This window comes from Aythya ferina, assembly GCF_964211825.1.
Source record: "Aythya ferina genome assembly, chromosome: 23".
NCBI lineage: Eukaryota > Metazoa > Chordata > Aves > Anseriformes > Anatidae > Aythya > Aythya ferina.
The window spans coordinates 3,816,909-3,840,365 of NC_140321.1; the positions used below are offsets into that span (position 1 = coordinate 3,816,909).

Consider the following 23,457-nt stretch of genomic DNA (forward strand, 5'->3'; position numbering starts at 1 on the left):
CATCCTTCAGCATATAAAAGTAAGAGGGGGTTGTGCCTAGAGAGTGCTAGACAGTGTGTGGAGGGAAGCAAGGGTTGATGAATGGCCATGGAAAGGAAATTTAATCTTTCTTGGCCTCAACATCCCACCCTGCCTGGGGGGGAGGGAGTTTCATTGCATTATTGTGGCTACAGTCCTTTAGATCCTGAGATGGAAAGGGTAGGTGAAAGGCAAAGGTGCCTCCATTACTATTATTAACAACCTTTTCTTTTTTTCCCCAAGTCTCTCTCTGCTGGCTGCCAGCACGTAGAGGAGGTTTCTAACGCTTTCTTGTTACAGAGGACACAGACACTGTGGATAATTTTGGTTCTGACCTGGCTGCGGTGGAGATCCCCCTGGGGGAGGTCCCCCCAAACCCAGAGGAGCAGCAGGAGGTGCTGGGTCCCGCTGCTGTGGATGGTGAGGGTCTCCTCCTGCCCTTCCACTGTCATTGCCAAGGTCAGGAATGTCCCCAGTGAGCCCATTCCTGCTCCATTCAAATATTGCCTGGGCTCTAGGGGATGAGGACGACACCCAGGACCTGGTCTCCACCCCGGACAGCACAGCCAGAGAGGTCCACGTGGGCAGCCAGGAGAAGCAGGAAGCCTCAGGACACAAGGAAGGTGGAGGTAGGCTTTTGGGATCCCTTGGAGGAAGCCCAAACGTCTCTGGAAACCAACAGCTGAGTTAAAAGCCTTCTGCGTGCCCATTACCAGTGCTTGTCCAGCAACGAGGATGTGATGTTAACACAAGAAGCTACAGAAAGCTATTGAGCCCCTTAAAATAATGCTGTGGGTTCCCACTCACATGGGGCAGACGTGGAGGAAAGTCTCTGCGGGCGAGGGATGTGATTGCTCCTCCAGCAGTGCAGTCCTCCTGCCCCATCTCAGCCGTGCCTGGCACCCCATCACAGAGCCCTCACGCTGTGATGGGATTAGTGCCCAATGCACTCACTCCGGATTCCTGCCTGTAAAAAGCCAGCCCCAGCACTTTTGCTTTCAGTTTTCCCCTTTTCCAATGCCTAACCCCCCCCGAAGACTACTTCCTGCCTCCATCTGGAAGCTCTAGCCAACATCTGAGGCAAGCCCTTGGCTTGTGCAGCAGCTGCCACTGGGTCCAGCACCAGCACCTGGTCCTCTCCATGCTCTGCTGTCTGTTGTTCTCACCAATTTATCGTTTTTATAACTGTTATTTCCCCTGAAAGCTCTGCTCTCCCCCTGCAGCTGATGTGAAGGCGAATTTGAGCGAATCCATGACAGTGGTGAGGATGGCCCAGCAACCACCCCCGGAGGAAGGTGAGTGAGATCTCCATCATGCAAGCTGCTGCCAGATAACAGCAAACAGGATTAGACAAGAGTCCTTCAGAAGAAAATTCTGTGGCTGTGTATTGTAATGAATTGCAAATCTGCTGGTAATGAAGCTGCACGGGGAGAGGCAGAGGTACAGCAGAGCTGCAGCACGTTTCCAGTGGAAGCTGCTGGAGCAATCAAGGCACAGTGCTGCTCTCAACGCACTCCGTGCTCTGTGTTGTAACTCCTGAGCCACCAGGGTAGGAAAGCACAGCCCTAAGATGTGCTGCAAAGATTTACTTGGCACCCTCTGGCTTCTGTTCCCCTTCTTGCTGCAACTCTCCCGCACAGCACAGACCTGATTTGTCTGCAAGCCACCTCGTCTCGCTCGGCTTCCCCCTCCTAGCAGTGATGCCAGGGCTTTTCTCCTCCCTGTGTGCAGGCAAGATTAATTTCACTAATGTGCTGAAAAGATTTTAAACCCTCTGGAGGACAGAGCTGGAGAAAGGCAAAGGATGTTAATAACACGGCTCTTACTTTTATTTAACCAGTCTCCCTCCACGTCCTGGCTGTGTGTAGAAGGCAGTAACGCCTTGCTGTGTCGAGGATGGTGCTTAAGAAAACCATGCTTAGAAGGAAAATAGTGCTCAGAAGATTTTATTTTGTTGCTTTTATAGAGGCCAAAGTTGATGTCAGCAGTGAGGGCTCCACCCTGGCTACCTCAAGCACCCACTCAGCCCCAGAGAAGCTGAAAGAGGCACAAGTGGATGGTGAGTGAATCATAGAAATGCTGGTGGGACGGAGAATCCAAACCCATAGAAAGGGTGGGAAGGAGACTCCAAACCAGCCTTCCACGTGGAGCCAAGTTATTGCCAGCACTGGATGAGGTTGGCTGAGGTTTTATCCAGCCAAGCTCTGGACTTGAATGCCTGGACATGGCCCCAAGTGCCTTACCCGGTTTCTCCTGGATTTTCTGGAGTGACAAGCAGGAACTGAGCCTGGGTCTTCAGCTACCTGCGCTGTGACGCCTTCCTTCTGGGTCACAGTGTGACAGGCTGGCTGTGCTGCGATGGCACTTGTGTGGCCTCTCATCCATCAGCCAAGCCGGGTTCTGGATGAGCAGGTGGAGGAAAATACCTGCAAGAAAAAGCTTGGCTTGCTGTTAATTCCCCACTGTGATTAGTCAGCCTTTGGCTACCGCGAGACACCGTGATCAAGGGGAAGAGAAAGGAAAAACAGCCGTGTCCATGAAGTGCTGCTGCTGTGGGCATCAGGTTGTCCCAGGTGCTGGCGGCTTTGAAGGGAAGGAAGAAGGGATATAAGGATGCAAGGGATATAAGAAGGGATATAAGAAGGGATATAAGCTGCCCTTCATGTCCACTGCAGGTGGGATGGGAAATCAGAGGCTTAAATGACAAGAAGAAGGGATTTGAAAGTATCCACAGGGAAGATGCTGTAGCAGAGGACAGGGGATGCTGGGAGGCACAAGATTTCTCTTTCTCAATATCCTGCTATTCATGGACAAGAGGGCACAGAGAGTTAATGCTGCTGCAGCTCAAAACAGGGGAAGGTGCCATCACAGGGTCCTTCCAGCTCTTCTCCTTGGGATGTCTGAGGCTGTGGGTGCTGGTGAGAGGGAAGCCCACGAGTTTTTGGCTTTCCATGTCCAGAAAAAGTTGCTGCTGGCCGTGCTTCCAAAATCCGGGTAAAACTGAAGCTCCTGCCAAAGAAGAGGGTTCAAAAACCCCTCCCAAGGAAGACAAGAAGGTAAGCATCAAAGCAGAGACAGGGCTTGTAGGAACGCCGTGATCAGCTGTCAGTTGGTCCATCTCTCCTCCTCATTGTGTGTGGCAGTGAACAGATCCCTCAGACGAGAGCTGAGTGTGAAGCCGTGAGGAACATGACAAAGAAGCAATGGAAAGGTAACGGTACCGTGCTACGTGCTCCTCCTCCCTGTTGACATGTTGCCAGCACGGACAGGAATGGTTCGATCTTTAGCTTGGTCCTGCAGCACTGCACAACCCTCCTGAGACAACAGCCTCACCTTGGGGTACACAACGGGAGGGACAATTCCGTGTCCCAAGGATGTGGGGACCCAGAGACTGAAGGAAGCGTCACTGCCCTTTCTGGCAGAGAGACAGCTGAAAATGAGGAGAGCAGGGTTAGCAGTAAACCAACCGCCCCACCCAGCACCTCACATCAAATACCTGTTTACCCTTCTCCCCAGACTCCTCAACTGCCCTGCACTGTCAGGAGCTATTTAAAGGTGGATGCTTTGCCACTGGCAGGAAGGAACAACCCACCCCAGTCCTAAATCCCTGCTGGTTATGGTTCATTGCTTCCAAAAGGACGTAGGACAGGCAGCTCCATTCCCCCACACCCCATTTAAACCACTGTCTTCTCCCTGCCTGCCTGCAGCATTCTCCGATGCCTTCAACTTCTTCCCCAAAGACACGGATGGCAATATTAACCGCTACAGCCTGGAGGTGACTGCTCAGCAGCTGGGGATTAGCTTGGCCGGTGAGGAGGCTTACAGCAAGCTGGAGTGTGCAGAAACTGATGGTGAGTGCCTCATGGAATCACAGCGTGGGCTGGGTTGGAAGGGACCTTAAAGATCATCTAATTCCAACCCCTTTCGTGGGCACGGACACCTCCCACTAGACCAGGTCACTCAAAGCCCCATCCGACCTGGCCTTGAACACTTCCAGGGATGGGGCTCGATGCATGGATTGTTCTGGGTGTGTAAAGTGATCCATCTCGATGCGCCTTCCCAGCCGTGGGCAATGCTGTGCTGAGATGTTTTGAGCCAGTGGCCGTGCCTGAACTGCTGTGTTTGAGCACTCATCAGTGGCTCCATCCTTCACAAATGCATGTTGTGCTTTTTGGACCCCTTTACACATGCGGAAGCACTAAGTGCCACTGTCCAGTTACCTGTGAAAGCTTTAACAGCTTTTCCTCCTGCCCTTAGGTTTTAGCGAGCAAATCTTTCTGCAGTGCCAGCTCTGAGCTACTCACCCCAGCATTTTGTTACAGCAAAAATCTGCCTTGCTAACACAGATGCCACTTGCTTGCAGGAGAAAAGGCGATGAATTTCTCAGACTTTCTGACCACTGTTACTGACAAGAACTGCTTTATCCAGACAGTATGTAAGTAAGAGACACCCTGCCCACGTAAATGTTGTGCTCCCCTCCAGCAAAACTTGGAGTTACCCAGAGATATCTGAAGTATCTGATTCCCAGACTAATTGGTATGGAGCAAGAAATCAGCATTGGGACCCAAAGAAAGAAAGGCTGCTTTGCTCAGACAAGACCATGATAGCTCAAAGGGTTGTCACAGTGCAGCTGAGGGTTAGCTCTGTCCCCGGGCCAAGCAGCAGAGCGGTGGGGAAGGACCATCATAGTGCTGGCCATTCTCAGCGAGGGGAACACAAGGACAGTGGCATGAATCCAGCATCCAGTCCAAGTGCTCCTGGCTACCAGAGCAGAGGCCAAACTCACCTCTCACAAGCAGAGAAGCAGTAGTAGTAGAAGACATTATCCTTCTTTGGCTAATGAATGGCTGAAGGGATTTGTCCTCCCTGCTAGATGTCTAACTAGCACTCAGAAGAAAATGGGGATAGATCCCTATTGTCCAGATCTTTCTGGGTGCTGCTGGTGTCTCTGCTCCCTGTGAGTTCTGTGAAGCTAAGACAAGGCTCAGTCATGGCTCTGACTGCTCTCCTTCTCTCCAGTCCCTGAGAAAAGTGATCCAGGCAGCTTCGATTCTGTCGATGCCAGAGGAATCCTCCTCTGCAAAGTCTTGCTGAAGATGGTGGAGTTGGAAGCTCTGCCTCGGAAAACTCTTCTTCAGATTGCCAGGTGAGCACTGCATGACAGAGAAGGAAGCTCTCCGTTTTATTGGGACATATGTGGATTATCTAATTTAACATGTGGATATCAGGGCCCAAGACCATATTTCCTGACATGTTCCATACCTAGATGGATATCCAAAAGCACCTACATAGCTACAGTATTTTCTTTAGAAAGGTGTTGTTGTAAATGCCACCATGTGTCTATCTCACACCATTTAAATATGGGCTGTTGAGATATGTCAGTGTACAGCAGCCAGTGCTGAGCAGGCCTTGGGCTCTGTTTTGCTGGACAACTACGCCCTCTTTTGTCTTCTAGTTACTACCAGCAGTTTAGGGACTACGCTGGCCACATAGACTGGATGGATGCTGATTTCCTCACGAGTTACAGAAAGCACAACAACAAAACTAGGAAAGACCTGGTTTACCCTATGTCTTCCTTTGTAAGCGCTGCCCGCATCTCAATGATGAAGGAAAAAGAGGCAGCAATTTATATGGAACGACTCAAAGGTAAGGCTCGCACGCTGTCTTTCCCACTCTGTCATTCCCACTCTGTCCAAAAGGGAGTTCACCAGAGTTACAAGGGTGAAATACTGACGGGGGCTTTTCCCACAGCTTCCTCCATTACTTCATGGCCCTTGGCCTCCTCCAAAGGTGGAGAATCGGTGCTTTGGTACTTCATTCAGCAAGTCCCAGCACCAGCCTCGCATTAGCAAACCCTTCCCCAGGCAGCAACAGCCAAGAGGAGCACAGAAAACAGAGCTGGAGCCAATCTTGGGAGTCCTTCCAGCCCATAACCCTCTTAGGGCACAATGCGGAATCAAACAGTTGGAGTGGGTTGTGCTCCAGAGACTTCTAGGGCCAACAGAATCACCTTCCTGAGCTGTCTCTGGTGGTTGAGTAGCTTTGTGTTTCAGAAGAATTGAGAAATCTGGGACCTACGAGCCCTTCTCTGGTCAGAGGAAAAAGAGCAAGAGTCACTTGGCCGTGGCTGTACTGTGACCCTTGTTCTATCTTCCCCTTGCCAGAATCTGCGCCCCGTTCAAGCAGCCCGTATGCTCAGGTACCCGTCTTCCCACTAATTTTGAATGAAGACACAAAGGCACTCTTGAAGAAGAAAAAAAACATGCAGAAGCTGGTGATGCAGAGAAAGAAAGAGCCAGTAGCTTCAACAGAGAGCCGCTCCATCCGAAAGAGAAACCATGTGCAGGAGGTGAGAGACAAGCATGATGCTTCCAATACATGGAAGCAAGGGAGGCCTGGGGACAAGCCTGAAAAGCTGCATTTTGTTTAATCAGGCCGCTACCCTCCAGCCTCCTGCTCGCAGCAGAAAGCAGAAACGCTGTCCCACCATGAGCTCAGAGCACCTGAACAGACAGCGGCACCCGAAAACAGGCAACCAGGGCAAGACACGAGCACACGTGAGCGTGAGATCCAGCCCCATGCCCCCGCTGCCCCACAGCAGCTGCCCACACTGCGCTCCGTGCTCAGTCAGGCACTCGCTTCCCATTTTCTCCCCCTTTTCAGCTGCAGCATTCAGTCACAGGCTCAGTTAGAACTCTTTTTTTTTTTTTTTTTTTTTCCTTGGTAGCCATTAGCAATACGTAATGATAGCTGGCAACCCCACTGACATACCATGGCAAGGAGGCGGGCTGCAGATACCGCCCAGCTCCGAGCCCAGGCGTCAGGGCTACGGTGTGGGGACTGCAATTCAGCCAGAACCGAAGGGTGACTGGTCCCTCATGCAACCTGGAAATTAACCGTCTTTAACTAGACGTGGGTATTACACGGCAATTTTCTCGTAAGCGCAAGGAAAAACGAAACCAGAGGTATAATAATAGCTTCGCTGTTTATTACTGTTAATTGCCAGCATGAATTAGTTATAACCTGCCACCACCGCATCCTAGCGTGCCGCTGAGGTGTATTTTTAGCCTTGTGCGCGCATCTGCGGCACGTGCTCCCACCGGGGCCAAGCTATGGGGCTTCCCCCCATGGAGCTCTGCCTCCTCCTGAGCTTGGCCCCCTTCTTCTCCCTTCGGCTCCCAGGAGGCGCGGGTGGCCCGGCAGTACCAGCACGACCTGGCCCTCCGCCAGCGCGCCAGCCTGCTGCGGCTGTGGCGGAGGATCGGTGGAGCCGAGATCGGGCGGCAGGCGGGCAGCAAGCGCTTCCACCACACCTTCTCCACCTACTCCTGGTCGTGGAACGCGTGCCAGGAGCTGGTGACCGCCGAAGAGCTGCAGGCGCTGGACCGCCTCAACCGCCGCCATCGCCGGGCCGCCAGGCAGGCGACGGCCACCAAATGGACGTTCCTGGAGCCCACCAGAGCCCGCTGAAAACGCCGCACGGAGCCGGTTTGGGCCGGGCTTCGCTCCCACCCTGCCTCCTGGGGTAATAAAATGAGAAATAAGAGCCGAGACAAGCGTTTTTATCGTTTTTGAGCGTTTTTATTGCACCACACGCGGCCGCCGCCGTCGCCGCTCCCCTGAGGCGGCGCTGAGGTAACGGCCGCCCCCTCCCCCCCCTCCCTCACCGCCGCCTTCGCGCGCGCTTCCCGCCGCCGCCGCCCCACGTGACCCCCACACCCCTCCGGGTCCGTCCCCGGGACTTCCGCACTTCCGCTTCCGGAGCCGCGCGGCCCCGTCATGGCGGCGCCCAGCGAGGAGGCGCCGCAGCCCCGGCGGCCGTTCGGGAGGCGGCTCCTCACCGACCCCGCCCGCCTCTTCCAGCACAACGCCTGGTGAGGGCGGCCGCCGCCTCCCCGACCCCTCGGCGGGCCCGCGGAACCCCGCTCCACCGCCCTTCCCTGCCCTCTCTCCCTAGGCCGAGGCCCGCGGAGCCGCCGGGTCGGGTGCCCGTGTGTCCCCCCCAGCCTCGGGGTGCCCCTTCCTGAGGGAGCCCCCGCCCCGGGGGTGCCCAAGTTCCGGGGATCCCGTGCCCAGGGGACTCTCAGCCCCGGGGCTGCCCGTGCCCCGTGGAGCCTCAGCCCCTAGGAAGCCTCTTCCCGAGGGTGGCCCTGTCCCCGGGGTGCCCCTTTTCCCTGGGGTGCCCGTGCCCTTTCCGTGGGGTGCCCAAGCTGTGGGGTGTCCCTGCCCCTGGAGAGCCTCTGTCGCAGAGAGTCCGTGCCCAAGGGTGCCTGTGCTCCGGGGGTGTCCCTGCCCCCAGGGGTGCCCGTGTCCTGGGGTGCCCCTTCCTAAGGGTGCACATGCCCCAAGGGACCCCTTCCCTGGGCTGCCCCTGCCCCCAGGGAGCCCCTGTCGCGCAGAGCCCGTGCCCCAGGGAGCCCCAGCCCCGGGGGTGCCTCTCCGCACCCATCACAGTGTACAGGTGGCCAGAGGGGTTTATCCACAGCCTGATGCTGTGGAAGGGTAAGGCTCCACGTAAGGGAGCTCTGGGGGTTATGGGTCAGCCCCGAGCATCACCCCCCACCATCTCTGCTTTGCAGAAGCCCAGACATTGTTCATGCCCCCTCCCAGCAGGCTGGCCCGCTGCCCAGGTTCCCCTCTGTAGCACCCATTGGGGCACAGAACAGGCAGGAGGGCAGCTTGGCGTGGGGCTGTGAGGGGACACAGGCCTGTACACCAGGGCTGGGGGGTTGCTGGAGCTGCCCTGAGGGCTTGGAGGTATGGAGGAGCCCAGCCCTGCTCATCCAGTGCTCGGGAGCACCCATTCCCCATGGTCCTGAGCCTTCATTGGGTTGGAAGCAGTCAGGATTCACAGCCCCTTTCCATATTTCAGGAGCATGTGCTGCTTTGCTTCATGGCAATCGATTTGTAGCTGTAGTTAGTGCAATATCTGCTCTCAGACACTTAAAACTTCCCCACCTGTACACATGAGCAGCTGATGTGCAAATTGAATGGAGATAACTTCACCCGTTTGCTGCCACGTGATGCCGTAAGAGTGTGGGGTTGTGCCGGGTGTTAGCATGGAGCAGGAGGGCTTTGGGTGCAGAAAGCTGTTGTTTGAGAGATGTTCAGTGCCCAGATGCTTGAATGTGATGGGAACCAAAGGTATTTTGCATTTTTGAAGTAAATCTATCCACGTTAGGGCTCTGTCTGCCGTACCTGTTGAAAATTGGCTGTTTAATTTGTAATAAAATAATGAGTGCATATATCAGCTTGTCATCTATTTTGGGACTATCAAAGGAGTGTTACAAAAGCATATCCTCAGTAGTACTTCCCTGCAGAAACTCCCTAGTAGTCTAGTTTTTCAGAGACAGTAGTTAAGGCTTTGTTTTGTTGCTTAATATCAAAAGGTGTATTCTTCCTGAGGCCAGAATTGTTCTTCTTGATCCTTGTATTTTGCTTTTCCTTCATTTGTTTTAATGAAAAAAGGTCAAGTGAATCACTTTAATGACTATACAACTTTGTATGCGCATTTAAGTTATTAATAGGTTCTTAATGCTTTTAAGATTCCTGCATATTTGTGCCATAATTGGGTTTAATATTAATGTAACACTTTACCTTCCAAGTAACCCTAGCTGCCCTCTTTCTTTTAACTTGAGAAATAAAACGTAATTTTCTGAGACAGCTAAATCAAACGGGCTGTGGTGACGACCTGCTCAAGTGAAAGTATGCGAGTGCCAACCTTTTAGTCACCTGTACAGGAACAATTACTTGTTTTCACTGTGAGGGAATGGCAGCTCCTCTCCAAGGAGGTCTGCTCCTGCTGAGTGCCCCGGTGGTTTTATAGGAAGGGTTTAATTCCTCTCAGCATGGCTCACCATCAAACAGGGGAAAGGATTAGGGGACAGGTTTGGTGTCTCTTGGGATCCCCTCCAGTTGTGCCTTTTATAAAGCTCCGGGTACGGCTCGTTCAGAGCTGGGAACCATCCTTATGTGCTGGGAGCTGGTACGGTGCTGCTGAGCTGGAACTGGAGATGTGGAAAAGCTCCCCAGCCGGCGGCGGGGAGAACAGGTCAGAGCTTTCACTGTTTGCCGTTGTCTTTGCCTCATGATTCTCTGCTGAGTAGCTCACCTTCATTTTTACAACAGGGATAATGTGGAATGGTCGGAGGAGCAGGAAGCCAGTGCCAGGAGTAAAGTTCAAGAGAACAGCTCGCAGCTATTGCCACAAGATAAACAAGGTACCTTTAGATGTTGTTCTAATGCATCAGTCTTGACTGTGTGTGCAGCAGCAGAACAGTCTGAGCTGCGTGTTCATCTTCATGTATTCCTCCCTTCCGCCTCTCCTGAATTATTCGAAATACATTACCGAGTGCATGATAGTGAAAATGGCGGGGAAGGAGTCTTTCTGCTCTAAATTTACCTCTCTGTGATTTTCCCACCTTCTGCCTAGGCTCGTTCCGGGCAAAAGAAATGACCTTGGTGGGGAGGAGTCATCTTGGCTTGAGATTCTTTGTTCGTGTTGTGTACATTTAAATGTTTGGTAGTGTTTCCTGTCAACAGGCTTCGTTCAGCATACAGCACCAGTCTCATTTGTGTTTTGCTCTCTAAAACTTAGCTTCTAATGGCTAATTTCTGTTTGCTTGCATGCTGCAAGATTATTTTTTCCCTCTTAAGAGGCTCGAATAAAGTAGTGTCCGTACCGATCCCTGCCGAGTTAACAAGCAGCACGGTCCTGCTTAAATCTGAAGTGAGGAAAAATGATTTTATCCTGATGGGAGCGTTTATCATCAGAGAGACAGAAAAGGGTTTCCAAATTTATTTCCTCAATCTTGGCTTAAAGGCTATTGATACATCCAAAACGAAAACTTACCTGAACAGGAATCGAGCTAAAGGAGCTCTATGGTCAAGGTGCGCGGTTGAAGCTGTTCTGGAGTTGGTTAGCACTGCATCTTCCCACCTCTTAGGTACCATCCAGCCCCTCAGGTGATGGTGCTTTCAGATTTCCTCTTCTTTGGTATGATAAGAGACTCGTTTGATGATGATCTTGTTATATCCTGCTGAGCTCTAGGATGTATCCGCTCCTTTTGTTCAAATTAAATTGCATGTGTCATCTGTAAGGCAGCGCTGAGCACTACTGGAGCTGTTCAGACACTTCCCATATAGCTTCCAGTTGTGTTCACAATAGCAAATTTAATTAAACCAAAGAGCAACCCTCCTAATTTCTTGGATTCCCAGAAGTATCCAGCAGCTTCTATTGTGATACCCATTGTGTTGAGTTCATTTTAAAATCTGGTTAACATTAAAGGTTGCTGTCTGTCATGCTTTGAGAACCTATATGCAGCTCTGAAATTGTGGAGAAATTTGCTGTTAGAGCAGTTTGTCAGGGCTTCGTGATGTATTCCCAGACCGAACAATGGGGGACGGTCAGATTTTGATGGCTTCTATTCAATAGGAAGCATGTGGAGACAATGGGATGGCTGAAACATAGGGAAGTCAGCCCAGCCAAATGTGCCTGAAGGGTCCAGTATTTTGAGAATCAGAAGCATCCAGGCAGGAGAACAAAGACAGGCTATTGGTCATTATGGCTGTATTATTCTGTGGACTTCTTGGGCTGTCAGAATTTATCCTGAAGAAGGAGGGAAGTTCTGTGTGCTATTTAGAAGGTGCATCTGCTGGCTGGAATCAGAGAAAGAACTGAAAGTTTCTTGGTTTTCTTTAGAGAAAGCCCCCACGTGACTCAGGGGATCGCTGGTTCTCTTCTTGCCTTATATGAACAGTTATTTGTGTTTGCGTTTCTGCAATGTAATAGGGTGAGTAGGGGCTTGACTTCGGGTGTGTCCTACCAAAGATGAGCAAAAAGGTCAGGAGTCCTCATCAGGAAGGTCTCTGGAGGAATCCGCCTCGCATGCTGATATCCTTAGGAGCTAATACCACAAAAAGGATGTCAAAGCAAGTATTATGAGAACTTCTCTGACAGAAGTTGTGTGGGAAGACAGACTGAAACATTACTATGGTCATTTTTTGCTTTAACCCTGTTTCTTGCATGATCTCTATCAGCTGGCCCTTGGCTTCTTGTGTTTATATTGCTGGCGACCCTTTATCCTAGTGCTTTTAAAATGAACTCTAAATAAAGCTTCCGCACATCTGGGTTGGAGCGCAGCAGCTGTTCATTAGCATCCAACAGAATTTCACAATAATTTGGGAAGAGCAAAAATGTTGGTGATCCAAAATGGCTGGCTTGGAACATCGCCACAGCTCCTGACGGGAACATCCTCTTATGGTCAGAGGCTGCCATGGCACCTTTAGGGATGAGCAGGACTCGGGACTTTGTATTTCTGTTAGCTGAAAGAGCGACTCCAGCCCCAGCAGCCCTACCAGTATCCCTACTAGTGCGTGGAAGAAGTGACAGCTCAGGAATGAGTGCACCATGGACAGAATCCATAACTCGTTCCTCTGACATTAGCAGTCATGGAGTGGCTCCTGTGCAAGTAGCAAACTGTCTTGGCTGCTTGCTTTGAGGTCTGGTGAGATCACAGCACAAACGTACTGCTGTAGTCTAATATCAGACTAAAATTTCTTTCAGCTTGGTGTTTAAGGACAAGGCTTCTTACAATGAGAATATGCTTGTCATTGAGGTAAAGAGGTTACTTTTATACATAGTTCTTGTGCTTCAGGGATAGATCCTACTACAAATACGTGATTGACTTCTGATTCTGCATTAAAGCCATTTTTGTCTATATTTTGCTGAGGCTATGTGTTTTTCCAGGTGGTCTTGGTTCCTTCTTGGTATCTCCCTTCAGATGCCTTCTAAGCATTTTGATGCTTGTCAGAAGACTGGTAAATAAACTGCAGTTCAGATAAGCAGGCATCCTAAAATTGGGGATTCTGGTTGTTCTCTTAACCGTACTCTTAGTGGATGTGGTGGAGAGGCCACCCATTCTCACATTCTCTTGTCATCTTTAATGGTTGGAGATATTTTTGCATTCAGTAACAAACTTGTTGCCGTGCAAAGATGGCAAAGGAGTTGCATGTTATTGAGATGCAGTTGGGGTCTCTGGCCAAGGCTGTTAATACCTCTAGTTGATTACAAGCGCAGAAGGTTATAATTAGGACTTATTTGTTAGGACAGAAAGCTTACTGCATTGATGAGAATTCAGGAAACCAATTGGATTCTTCATTTCCCATGGAAAAATAACTCTCCTCGAAATGTACCCGATCTGAAATACGTGAAGCTGTGGAAATAATTCTATGGATGGCTCTAATTTCATTAGGTTATGGCTTCCTAAGAGTTCTTCCAGCTGTCTGTAATAATCATCTTGCTACTGGAATGTATCTACTTGGTGTGAAAATAGCATTGCTTGCTGCTGCAGTTAATTCTTACCAACTTCAGTCCATCCACCTTAGCCCTATGCTATTACTCCAATTGTAGTGGTCACTTCTTTCAGTTCCTCTCTTTTGTTCTAATTTCATGCTTGTGATGTTCCAACCTGCACAGAACAGTGGAAAACAAAGTGCTAAAGACTGGACTCCAGGAGTGTTTGTGTAAAACAAGATGCCCTGTAATCCTGGAGTATTGTGTAAATGCTAATGGAGCTTTAGGCCAGGTCTGTGGAGTTGACTAATTTTGCTGTTTCTCAGTCTGCAGAAAGGGGTGGTGTGTCAGACAGAGCTCTTCAGCTCCAGGCACTTGTCATAGAATTCCTTAGAAGTTTAAGTGCTTGACACTTAAAGTCATGAGGCTCCAAATGAATTGCTTCTGTGAACTGATTAAGTTAGCGTTAGGGATGGAAGTAAAACCTGGATTTCTTCATTCCAGCCTCCTTCAAAGAGGCCTTTTCTGTTGCCAACTTCCTTTAAATCCTACCAGGAGACAGGCAGTTTCCTCTTCTATCTCTTTTCCCTTTAATATTCCTAACAAAGTGACAGTAAGGAGGCAGACTGAGTGTTCTTGTGGGAAGGTACAACTTAAATCAAGGTGATTTTCAATCAATAACCTTACTTATAATAAGGGATTACTGAGTAAGATATCTGCAGCAGTCCCTAACTGACTGAACTGATTAAACTGAGACCTTCTGATTTGACTGCTGGTGATGTTTCTGTTTGTGTTTACAGAGGAATATGAGGTGAATGCTAAGAGGTACTGGGATGACTTTTATAAGATCCATGAAAATGGCTTCTTCAAGGACAGGCACTGGCTGTTCACTGAATTTCCTGAGCTGGCACCAAACAGGAACCCAGGTCACAATGAAGACTCTGCGTGTGAACATATTTACAAAGAAGAATCCAACAATGAAGGGCTGGGAAGCTGTGAAAATGGACATTGCTCGTTAGAAACGAGGGCAGAGAATCAGTTAAACTTGATGAAAAGCACGCCTACGTTCTGCACAGAGGAGCTGGCTCCGCAGAAGCATGGTGAGGTGAACCAAAGCTACGGAGATTACCCGGGATCCTCTGCCTCTTACCGCATATTGGAGGTAATGGCTGTAGAACAAAGAATCACCCTTCACTCTCTTATATCAACGTTGGAGTGACTGGATGTACAAACATGTCATGGCAAACAGCAAGTGAGTGGGACGATTGACAGAAGTCAGTAAAACGCATAAAAGGAAGGGGGCAGCTTAGAACTTGGAGTTCTTTTGGTTCAGACAGTCTATCGGCAGAGCACATGGACCATAAGAAGTTTTCCATGCTTAAAATACAAACTATCTCATGTTGAAATAAGCCATTAAGTCACTTTCTGTGTAAGAAGTTGATTGTTTTATTTGTGTAAATCTTTCCCTTATCTTTTGTGTTTTGTGGTTTTTCTGTTTTGTGCTGATCCTTGTTTGCCTTGGGAGATGGATAATGAAACAGTGAAACCAAGAACGTAAAGATCCTGTTTGTTTGGGTCCTCCCAATCTACCTGATAGCAGTGGGAATCTCAGATTAACACAGAGTGTCATGCTTGTCTTGGGCAAGCCTGAAGGCCTTACAAATATTAGTCTCCTAACAGCTCATAATGACCTTTTGCTCTGCTAGTTTGTTTAGTATATCACTATTGTTGTTGAATGCTCATGTGCTGTGGAAGCTCTGCCCTCCCAGGGAGTCAGCATAAGCTGCCCTTTAGATTTGTGTATAGTCTGAACCCTCGAGACTTCCTCAGACTAACGTTCTTGGTTCGTGGTGGCTTTCCTTTCTCACCTGAGTGTTCTCGGTGCTGTCTGTCACTGGGAGCCCTTGGTGGTATTTTCTGCTCAGTCTTTCAGTTTTACTGATTGTTTAAACAGAGACAAATTCCCTAAGCCCAGTTGTGAGAGTCCGCTTCTCTTCAAATGGGAACTAGTAGCAGGAATAGCAAGGCAGAATCGTAGGCCTAGCTGTAACTTGAGGAAGAGCCATCTAGTGAGGGGAACTCGGAAACAGCAGGATGTAATTATAGTAAATCAAACTTCTTTCTCCATTGCTCTGAATTTCTATGGAAGTTAATGTAACTAATCCCCAGCCTTTGCCAGTGACTCATACTGGTTGTTATGCTTGGGATTCCAGAAAAAACAATTTTCAGAGAAGTAACAATATGGCTTGTTAGTAAGATCTCTGGAAGAACTGCCTAACTCAGTGGTTTCCCACAAATGCCCATATGTAGGCCTGTTTCTCAGAGCTGAACTTACTCAGAACTTACAGTGATATTTGCAAATGGTCATTGCTGTGCTCATGAGTTACTTATGAGTTGCTCTTTGTTTCGTGGCTGTAGAGAGATGATTTGAAACGAGCTGTGTGGGACATGCTGAAGAAACAATTTTCACTATGTACGTCTGTTTTGTTTGTGCAGGTTGGCTGTGGTGCTGGGAATACGGTCTTCCCAATCCTACAAACCAACAAGTAAGTAGTTCTCAGTAGGTTTTTGCCTGCATGATGAACCAGCTCTGAAAAACAATTGGAAAAGTGCTGCATGTGGTTTTAGTTTCGACAGTCTCAGAGAGGAAGGCCATATATAAATGACTGATTTGCCATACAAGTCTTCAAATAATTGTATTTTGAGCCTGGAAATCTTTGCCTTTAGAGTGCAACCTACAAAGCATGATGCGTGTTTGCGTGTCTCGTTCATACTCATTCAAGCATTTTCATACAGACCTTAGTGTCTCTCCTTCTCCTGAAGAAAAAGCAAGCAGTCCAGTTTCGTGTGAGAGTAACTGGAACATAAAGGAACAAAGTGGTCCACTCGATTTTGCACAACAGATGAGAGAGAGACATTAAAGCCCAGCATTTCTGCCCCCTAGTTTTGTGCTCTGTTTGAGACACTGTGTTAATTCCTGTGGAGCACCTTTATATAAATTATGATAGTTTCTTTTATTTATTCCAGTGACCCGGGCCTTTTTGTTTATTGCTGTGATTTTTCTACAACGGCTGTGGATCTTGTCCGGGTAAGCTCAACGGTGACTTATGAAGGTAGGAAGTACAAGGTGCCAATTGCACATTAACCCAAGTATATCATAGCTTCCACCAGCTGTCTAGCTGTGTTGGAAGCTTTCTGGTTTTAGCCAGCCCTGATGCTGACCCTCATACTGGTAAATCAGGAAAATGAGCCATCAAAGAGTGTAGAAATGAGGGAAGCAGGAGTTCTGAGGACTTCACATTGGCAGCAGACAAGCCAGCCAGATTTCCTTTCCCCTTTGGTTGGCAGCACTCTTCCAAGTGCAGTGCTCTTTTAGTTGAGTAACTGCTGAACCTTGAAAACAGTCAGGCTATTTTTTAACAGCAGCTGAAGTTGGTTTTGATTTGTGTGTGCATTACTGTCACTGCGGTTCTGGGAACGTGGTCTGACTGCTTCTGCACAGACAGCTGAGGAGGGGTACTGCTGTCTGTGGAGCAGAAGCTGGGATTCAGTCAGAAGATAAATGCTGCTAACAAACTTCAGGTCAGAACAGAACTGGGTATCTGTGAAGTATCAAATATAACCAGACGCTTTAAGAGGTGAAATGGGAGCGTGGCAGCAGATCCAGCGTGCGATTTCATTCTCTAAGCTGACACAAGCACTGCTTATAGAAGCCACTGCAATCCGTAACAGCAGCTTTAGAAAATTAAACAACTTAAGGAAGTCTGCATGAGATTTTATGAACATAACTTTAGGGAGCTGGGTTTGATGGTTGGGGTATTGAGAGTAGCTTGCTTGCAGTTGAAATTAATATCGATTTCAGCAATGCAGGTGCCCTAACACACCACTTTCATAAAGATTTCATACTTAACAGTGTGAATTTCTCACTTCTTTCCACTATCAGTGGGAAGTCCAACCTTAAAATTGCAATTATCCCTCAATCCAGTTTTACATTTTTTGGCAGTGCTCATTGCCCAAACGTAACAAGTCCAAAGCTCTCTGTAAATCTCCTACATGTACTTCTTTTTCCCTATCTGACCAGGGAGCCCATCAACCCTACCTAAGACTCTGCCCCTCCTGTTTAGTTCAGTGAAGCTGAAACAGGCCTCTGGGCACACCACGTCATTAGGTGAAAGTCGAAGTGCTCCCATGTCCAGATAATACAGAGATCAGGGGCTGCTGAAGTGTGCTAATTCTCTAATGTCTCTCCCCTTAAATACAGAACAATGCAGAATATGATTCTTCTCGCTGCTTTGCGTTTGTCCACGATCTGTGCAATGACCAAAGTCCTTTCCCAATGCCAGATGAGAGTCTTGATGTTGTCATTCTTATCTTTGTCCTCTCAGCAATTCTCCCAGAGAAGTAAGTTTTAATAATTCCTTCTGGTTTCAAACAAAATGGACATAGATTTGGAGTTCTTTACTAGGGAACCTTTAAAACAGTACAGAGAAAGTAAAAACTTTAATTGTTGAAGTCTGGCTGGTGGCCAGCGGGAAGTACTTGCCCTGTTGTTATACCTTCTTCCATTTCATTCAGTTTAGATAAGGTTTCTTATTGATCTGTTCAAGTTACGTCATTATAACTTATATCACAGACTTAAAATTCCCTGCCTGTATCTCTGTAATCTCAGCGTATCTTGTCTTCATCTCTGCAACTTCGCTACTTCATCTCTCCAGTTTTATGGACTTCACATTGAAGTCTAGGACCAAAACAGCCTGCATTCCTGGTGTATTTTTTGAAAGTTGCACCACTATTGGTTGCACAAAGTAGTGATATTGGGTATATCAAGAAGAGTTTTCTATTGCAGTCACCTGTTGCCAAGAGCAACATGTAGCAAAAATGCCAAAGAAAATGATTAGACTGGCTAGTAACTAAGCTCTCTGTACTCCGTAGTGTTGCTGCATGGGATCTCCCTGGACTGTTAAGTTGAGGAGGAGACTGGTAGCTTTCTACGTAATGAATTATTTAGCTTCAGCACTTGCTAGATAGTAAAATGATCTGTGTGCCGTCCATATCTTTATGGAGTTTAATTAACCAACAGTTGAATAGGGAAACATTATACGGTTTGACCACCTGTGCTATAACCATGGTGCAGAGAGGCTGTTAGCAGTTAAATAGCTAAACTGTTATTTGCATGAACTCTGCAAGAGCAGGGAAGAGAATCTTGTTAAATGAAACATCTATCTGCAGCAGAGTACATAAGAGATGTTTGATGGGTACTGATAGGCAACAACTAATGGGAAAGTACTGCTTTGAATCCTTTTAGATGAGGCTGCTGGAGCTGAGCCTGCACTTGAATATACGGAGATGAAACTCGTAGAGCCAGCGTAAAAGTTGTAAAAATGGTTTGGTGGTTGGGTGTCAGGGCTTTCCTAGGTATGTGTAAAGCTTCAGAGTAGGTCCCTTTGTATCAAGGAAAATTAAACTTTGTTCTGTGACTGGTCCAGCTTTTTGCTAAACCTCTGGAAGTGGAACTTGCCAGTGCTTTGTTTTAGCAAATTCTGGTATGGGACAGGTGTAATTTAGAAGTGCTGAATGGCTGTGGTTGAAGTCTTGCTGTGGTCATGGTTGCTTGCCTGTTCTGAACACCAGCCACACTGAGCACTCAGCACCAGTTTGTGGGAGGTATGCTGCTGTATTTTTAGGCTCCGATACTAGATGGATTTCTCTTCAGCAGGTGGGAAGAAGGGAGGGGGCAGGTTCAGAAAACAGTTTAGAAAAGTACTGCGCTTAGCATGATGATGTGCTATGACCTATGAAATGCAAATAAATGACTTAAGTATTCCTGTTCTCTCTTTAATATTCCCTTTGGTTTTATTTCACAGCATTTTTCTTCAAGTTCACTTTCTGCTTGTTTTACAGAAACCAGTCCAGATATTTTTGTAATTAGTAAGAGAGAGCAATTAACCCCTGCTGTGGTAGGCTAAGTTATCCGTGTAGGAAAAAAAGCAGAATTGGGGAGCGTCAGAAAAAAGGTGGCCAAATAAAATCTACCCACCTAAGCCTGCGAGAGCTCAGAAAAGTACCGATTTTGGGTAGCTTTTTGTACAAAGTTGAAACGGAAGTGAAGCTTTATACCTTCTTTTTGGGAAAGTAGGCTAAGTAAACGGGCGTGATTTTGCAGACTGTTGAGTACAGCTTTTTTGTTCTTTCCTCAGGATGCAGTGCATCGTTAACAGACTGAGTCGCCTTCTGAAACCAGGAGGAATGATTTTGTTACGCGATTATGGCCGTTACGACTTGGCCCAGCTTCGGTTTAAGAAAGGTATTTCCATTTCCCATGGGGAGCCTTAGCAGCTCGCTAATGGATGATGCTTCTCTGGAGTAGTGTCTGCCCTGTTTGGGAGGCAGCTCGTTAATTCTCCTCAAGCACAGCATGTGCTGGGAGGAGAAGTGTCTCTTGTCGTTCTATGCAGTTGGATGGCAGTTGTTGATTTTTAAATGATAGCTGGTAACTGTTTAAATCCTTCTTGCCCTTAGGTCAATGTCTGTCTGATAACTTCTATGTGAGAGGTGATGGCACCAGAGTCTACTTCTTCACCCAAGGTAGGAGGCTAGAAAACAGCCCTCTGGCTCTGCTCACCTCTTTTTGTCCTTGTGATCTGAAGTTTTGTCACTAGATCTTTCCAACCTGTTTTATTCTTGGAGCAGAGTGAAATGTTAAGTGTCTCCCAATCACACAGGGACCTGGGCCTGACACTTACTGATGCGAATGCGGCACAGTGAATTCCTAAGCACAAGATCCTTTTTAGTTTAAAACTGGTGTATTTGCTACACTGGGAGGAAGGGGAGTGGAAGAACTCTCCTTGAATCTTGTTGCCTGAGAAGGATGCAGTGAGATGCACACAACTGGAACATCTTCTCTTAACTTTACTGACACAAGGGAGTAAGAGGAGCGTGGTTCAGCACAGAGCTGAGGCAGCCTTCTTGGTTTTATTGCTGCTTTGTACTCAGCAGGGTTTGTTTCTCTCTCCTTATCACCAGTCACACCTCCAGTCACTTCCACTGAGGGCACATCTGCAGAGTCTGTTTCAGAGCAGCGGCACAACTGCAACAAACCATTCCGTTCCCTACTGCACAAGTCTTGTTTGTCACAACAAAATTAATGTTTAATGCGTGTTTGGCAAACGCTTCACTATGGCAAGCATCTGATAAAAGAGCACAAGCTGAGACCTGTTAGCCCTTTCCTACAGAAACTCCGTACAAATCACGTGCTCCCAGGCTGCAGTTGAACGAGCTGTCTGCTGCTCAGCAGGACTCACTCTGGCTTTGCCCAGGGCCACTGCGCTGGGGCACTGTGATACTATTTGCTTGGTCAGGAATACCTAACAGAGTAAGTGTTGCAGCCTTGAGGGCTCTTGGTGCTTTGATTGGGCCCCAGCTGGGTGTGGTTTTGTATGGATTTTTTTTTTCCAGACTTAACCTTAATGAATCCAGTTCCCCTCCAGCCTATACAGCAAAGATCTTATTGCCACCCTTTGGAAGTGTAGGCCTGATTCATCTGATCCCGTTCTTTGCTCTTGCAGACTCTGAAATCCCTATGGAGGGAGGGAGAGGGGGAGGGAATGGATCTGTCCCTGCTCGCCAGAAGATGTTCCCTTAATTGTTTACTGGAGGCGATAACAAAGTCTGGAATTGCAGTTGTTTTCTCCCTGTCGAGTCTCTGTAACTCTACAGATTGTCCTCACAGTACTTCTTTCCTTCCTTGGTAGAAAGTAAACTCAAAGGAAAATGGTGAGACTGTGATCTTAATCCCCCCATACCACAGCAGTTAAGTCCAGTCTGATTCGCATTTCCCTGCCAGACAGAGACCGTGAGTTTCCTCTGGCCCATCTTTCAACTCTGCTTAGCCCTCAGCGTGAGCAGGTATCAGTTAAATGAAAGCTGTAGCATCCTTATCTCCCTCTCTCTGCTTACAGATGAATTAGATGATCTCTTCACAAGAGCTGGGCTGGAGAAAATCCAGAATCTGGTTGATCGGCGACTGCAAGTGAACCGTGGGAAGCAAATGACAATGTATCGAGTGTGGATCCAGTGCAAATACCAGAAGCCTGCTGCCCCTCAGCTGTGAGGAACCAGGGCGTGCTTTTTAGATTCAATCTTCTTTATGGCCATGTGCAGACTCCTCCTGGTGAGAGGTGTTAGGGAGGCTGGCATGCACAGAACCTCAGTGCCTTTTACAGTGCCTAGCATCACTTCGAGTGAATTTTGTTAAGGACAAATGCTCTAGGAGGAGACCAAGCAGTATTTTAAATGTCTTGCCACTGGGGTGAATTTTTAAACTTGCTGATGGTTTTAACAGCATAAGAAATGTCCATGCTGTCGAAGAGCAGCCGAGCAGGCTGAATAGCAACTGACTTTTACTCTGGATGTCTACATGAAACAGAAGGAGATCTTCAACCTTACCTCTGTGTTGTGTACTCTTGTCTTAGGGAAAAAAAAAATGAATTGGTAAGTCTGCCTTTCTTCATGGCTGGTCACTAGGATTGATATGAATCCCTTGCCCTACTTATTTCATGCAACTCTCTTACAATCATTCAGGTTTGTGCAAATCCACAAGATAAAATACGTTGATCAAGGTCATGACCTAAGAGCATTCTAGTTTCTCTGTGCCACCTTCCCCATGGATGCCTCCTGGTGAGCAGGTAACCTGTGGAGAGAGCAGATCATGCTGCCTTGCCCCTTACTCTCCACAAGGATGTTTGTCTAGGGAGCAGGCACACTATAGCTCAGGTGCTGTAAATTCACATCAGGCAGGGTTCAGGCTTTCAAACATGTCGGGCTGATGCCAGTTTTAGGGCACCTCCAGAGTGCAGAGAATCAAAAGCAGACTGGGACCAGAGTTTATGCAGAATCCATTTCCTGCTTTTTCTGCTGGAGCAGTCAGAACTGTTCTTGCTGGCTGCAGTCAGGTGACAAGCTGTGCCGCCCTGTGATGGTGATGTGCTAAACCAAAGGAGACAAGACACCTGTCTTTGATAAGAAATCTGAAGAGTGTCTCCCACTTTTCTTTAATTTCTCAGAGGAAGCCAACCTTGTGGCTTTCTGACGGTATTTCCCCACCTTTGACAGCTAACATCTTTTATCTCAACTTGTTTTCTTTTGTGATTTTTAGGGTGTGGTACAACAGGTATTAGAATAAATTTTGTGGTAACGCTTTTCAATGCTGGGTTGATTAATACAAATCAGGCTTCCACAGAAACTCACGTGTTTCTGCAGGATTTCAGACACTGTTAAGTAGCTGCTGGTTTTTTTCCTCTTCGATTATCTTGGCTCTCACTATTGCCTTCTCACACCTCTCAAGGAAAGAAAGCCTTGTCTGATCTCTCAGCTTGTTTTAGCTCATGAACTAACAGTGCCTACTGAGTGCAGTACTGGCTGAAGAGCAGTTTGTGTACTAGTACTTGTAGCTTACAGTTGCCTAAGAATAACTGTCATCTATAAGGACATGTAGGTGATGAAATAACTGCTGTCTTGAAATGGGCGAGAAAGGGTAAAAAGATGAGGAAGTGTCATTGCTAGATTTGGAGAGTCTGCAGGAGTCTTCATGGAGCATCCTGGTTTGTGAAGTGCCAGAAGGGGCATGCTCCTTGCTGGACATGAGGTAGCACAACCAATTCATAGCTTCCACATCACCGTGTCACCCCACAGGTATCAGTATGCCTTCTAACAAAGGCCTCTGAGCCAGGACATTTCAGCCATTCCTGTGGAAAGGTGACCCAGCAAATCCACTCACAGTCGAAAGGCAGGCTGCAGTGCTGGGGCAGGCATGGAAATGCATCATTGTTTTTATATTTTTATTTTATTTTTTAAGTAATATTGTAAATTGTATGAGAATTGAATTCTCATTCAGTTTGTTGCACTGCTATGGTTTGTAGTATGGGAAGAATTGTCTTCCCAGTTATTTTTTCTAAAAGAATAAGAGACTTTCCAGTGCCTCCAAATGACACAGGAGAAGATAAGGCTTGAAGCAGCTCTTTTCGGAAAGACAAAAAACAAACAGAGACAGTTTTGTTTCACAGATCCTTTACTGCCTTTTTTTTTGTTTCTCCACTTCCTGTCTCTTTTTGTCAAGGCAACTCAGAAATCATACCCTGCTACTGACC

The 23,457-nt window shown here is 47.8% G+C and overlaps 2 protein-coding genes across 2 annotated transcripts; both read left to right on the forward strand.

The window, feature by feature from the left end:
• Positions 1-1,088: 1,088 nt before the first annotated feature.
• EFCAB3 (EF-hand calcium binding domain 3) lies at positions 1,089-7,655 on the forward strand. Its single transcript, XM_084496041.1, has 10 exons — positions 1,089-1,313; positions 1,985-2,077; positions 2,978-3,074; positions 3,162-3,229; positions 3,726-3,869; positions 4,382-4,453; positions 5,038-5,164; positions 5,474-5,664; positions 6,183-6,367; positions 7,201-7,655. Exons 1-10 carry the CDS (start codon positions 1,271-1,273, stop codon positions 7,486-7,488), a joined length of 1,308 nt encoding a protein of 435 aa, XP_084352167.1. The 5' UTR covers positions 1,089-1,270; the 3' UTR covers positions 7,489-7,655.
• A 107-nt stretch (positions 7,656-7,762) lies between these two features.
• Positions 7,763-21,937, forward strand: METTL2A (methyltransferase 2A, tRNA N3-cytidine). The gene is made up of 9 exons (XM_084496160.1): positions 7,763-7,892; positions 10,147-10,238; positions 14,113-14,474; positions 15,809-15,858; positions 16,340-16,400; positions 17,574-17,713; positions 19,510-19,616; positions 19,832-19,897; positions 21,271-21,937. Exons 1-9 carry the CDS (start codon positions 7,798-7,800, stop codon positions 21,420-21,422), a joined length of 1,125 nt encoding a protein of 374 aa, XP_084352286.1. The 5' UTR covers positions 7,763-7,797; the 3' UTR covers positions 21,423-21,937.
• The last annotated feature ends 1,520 nt before the right edge of the window (positions 21,938-23,457 follow it).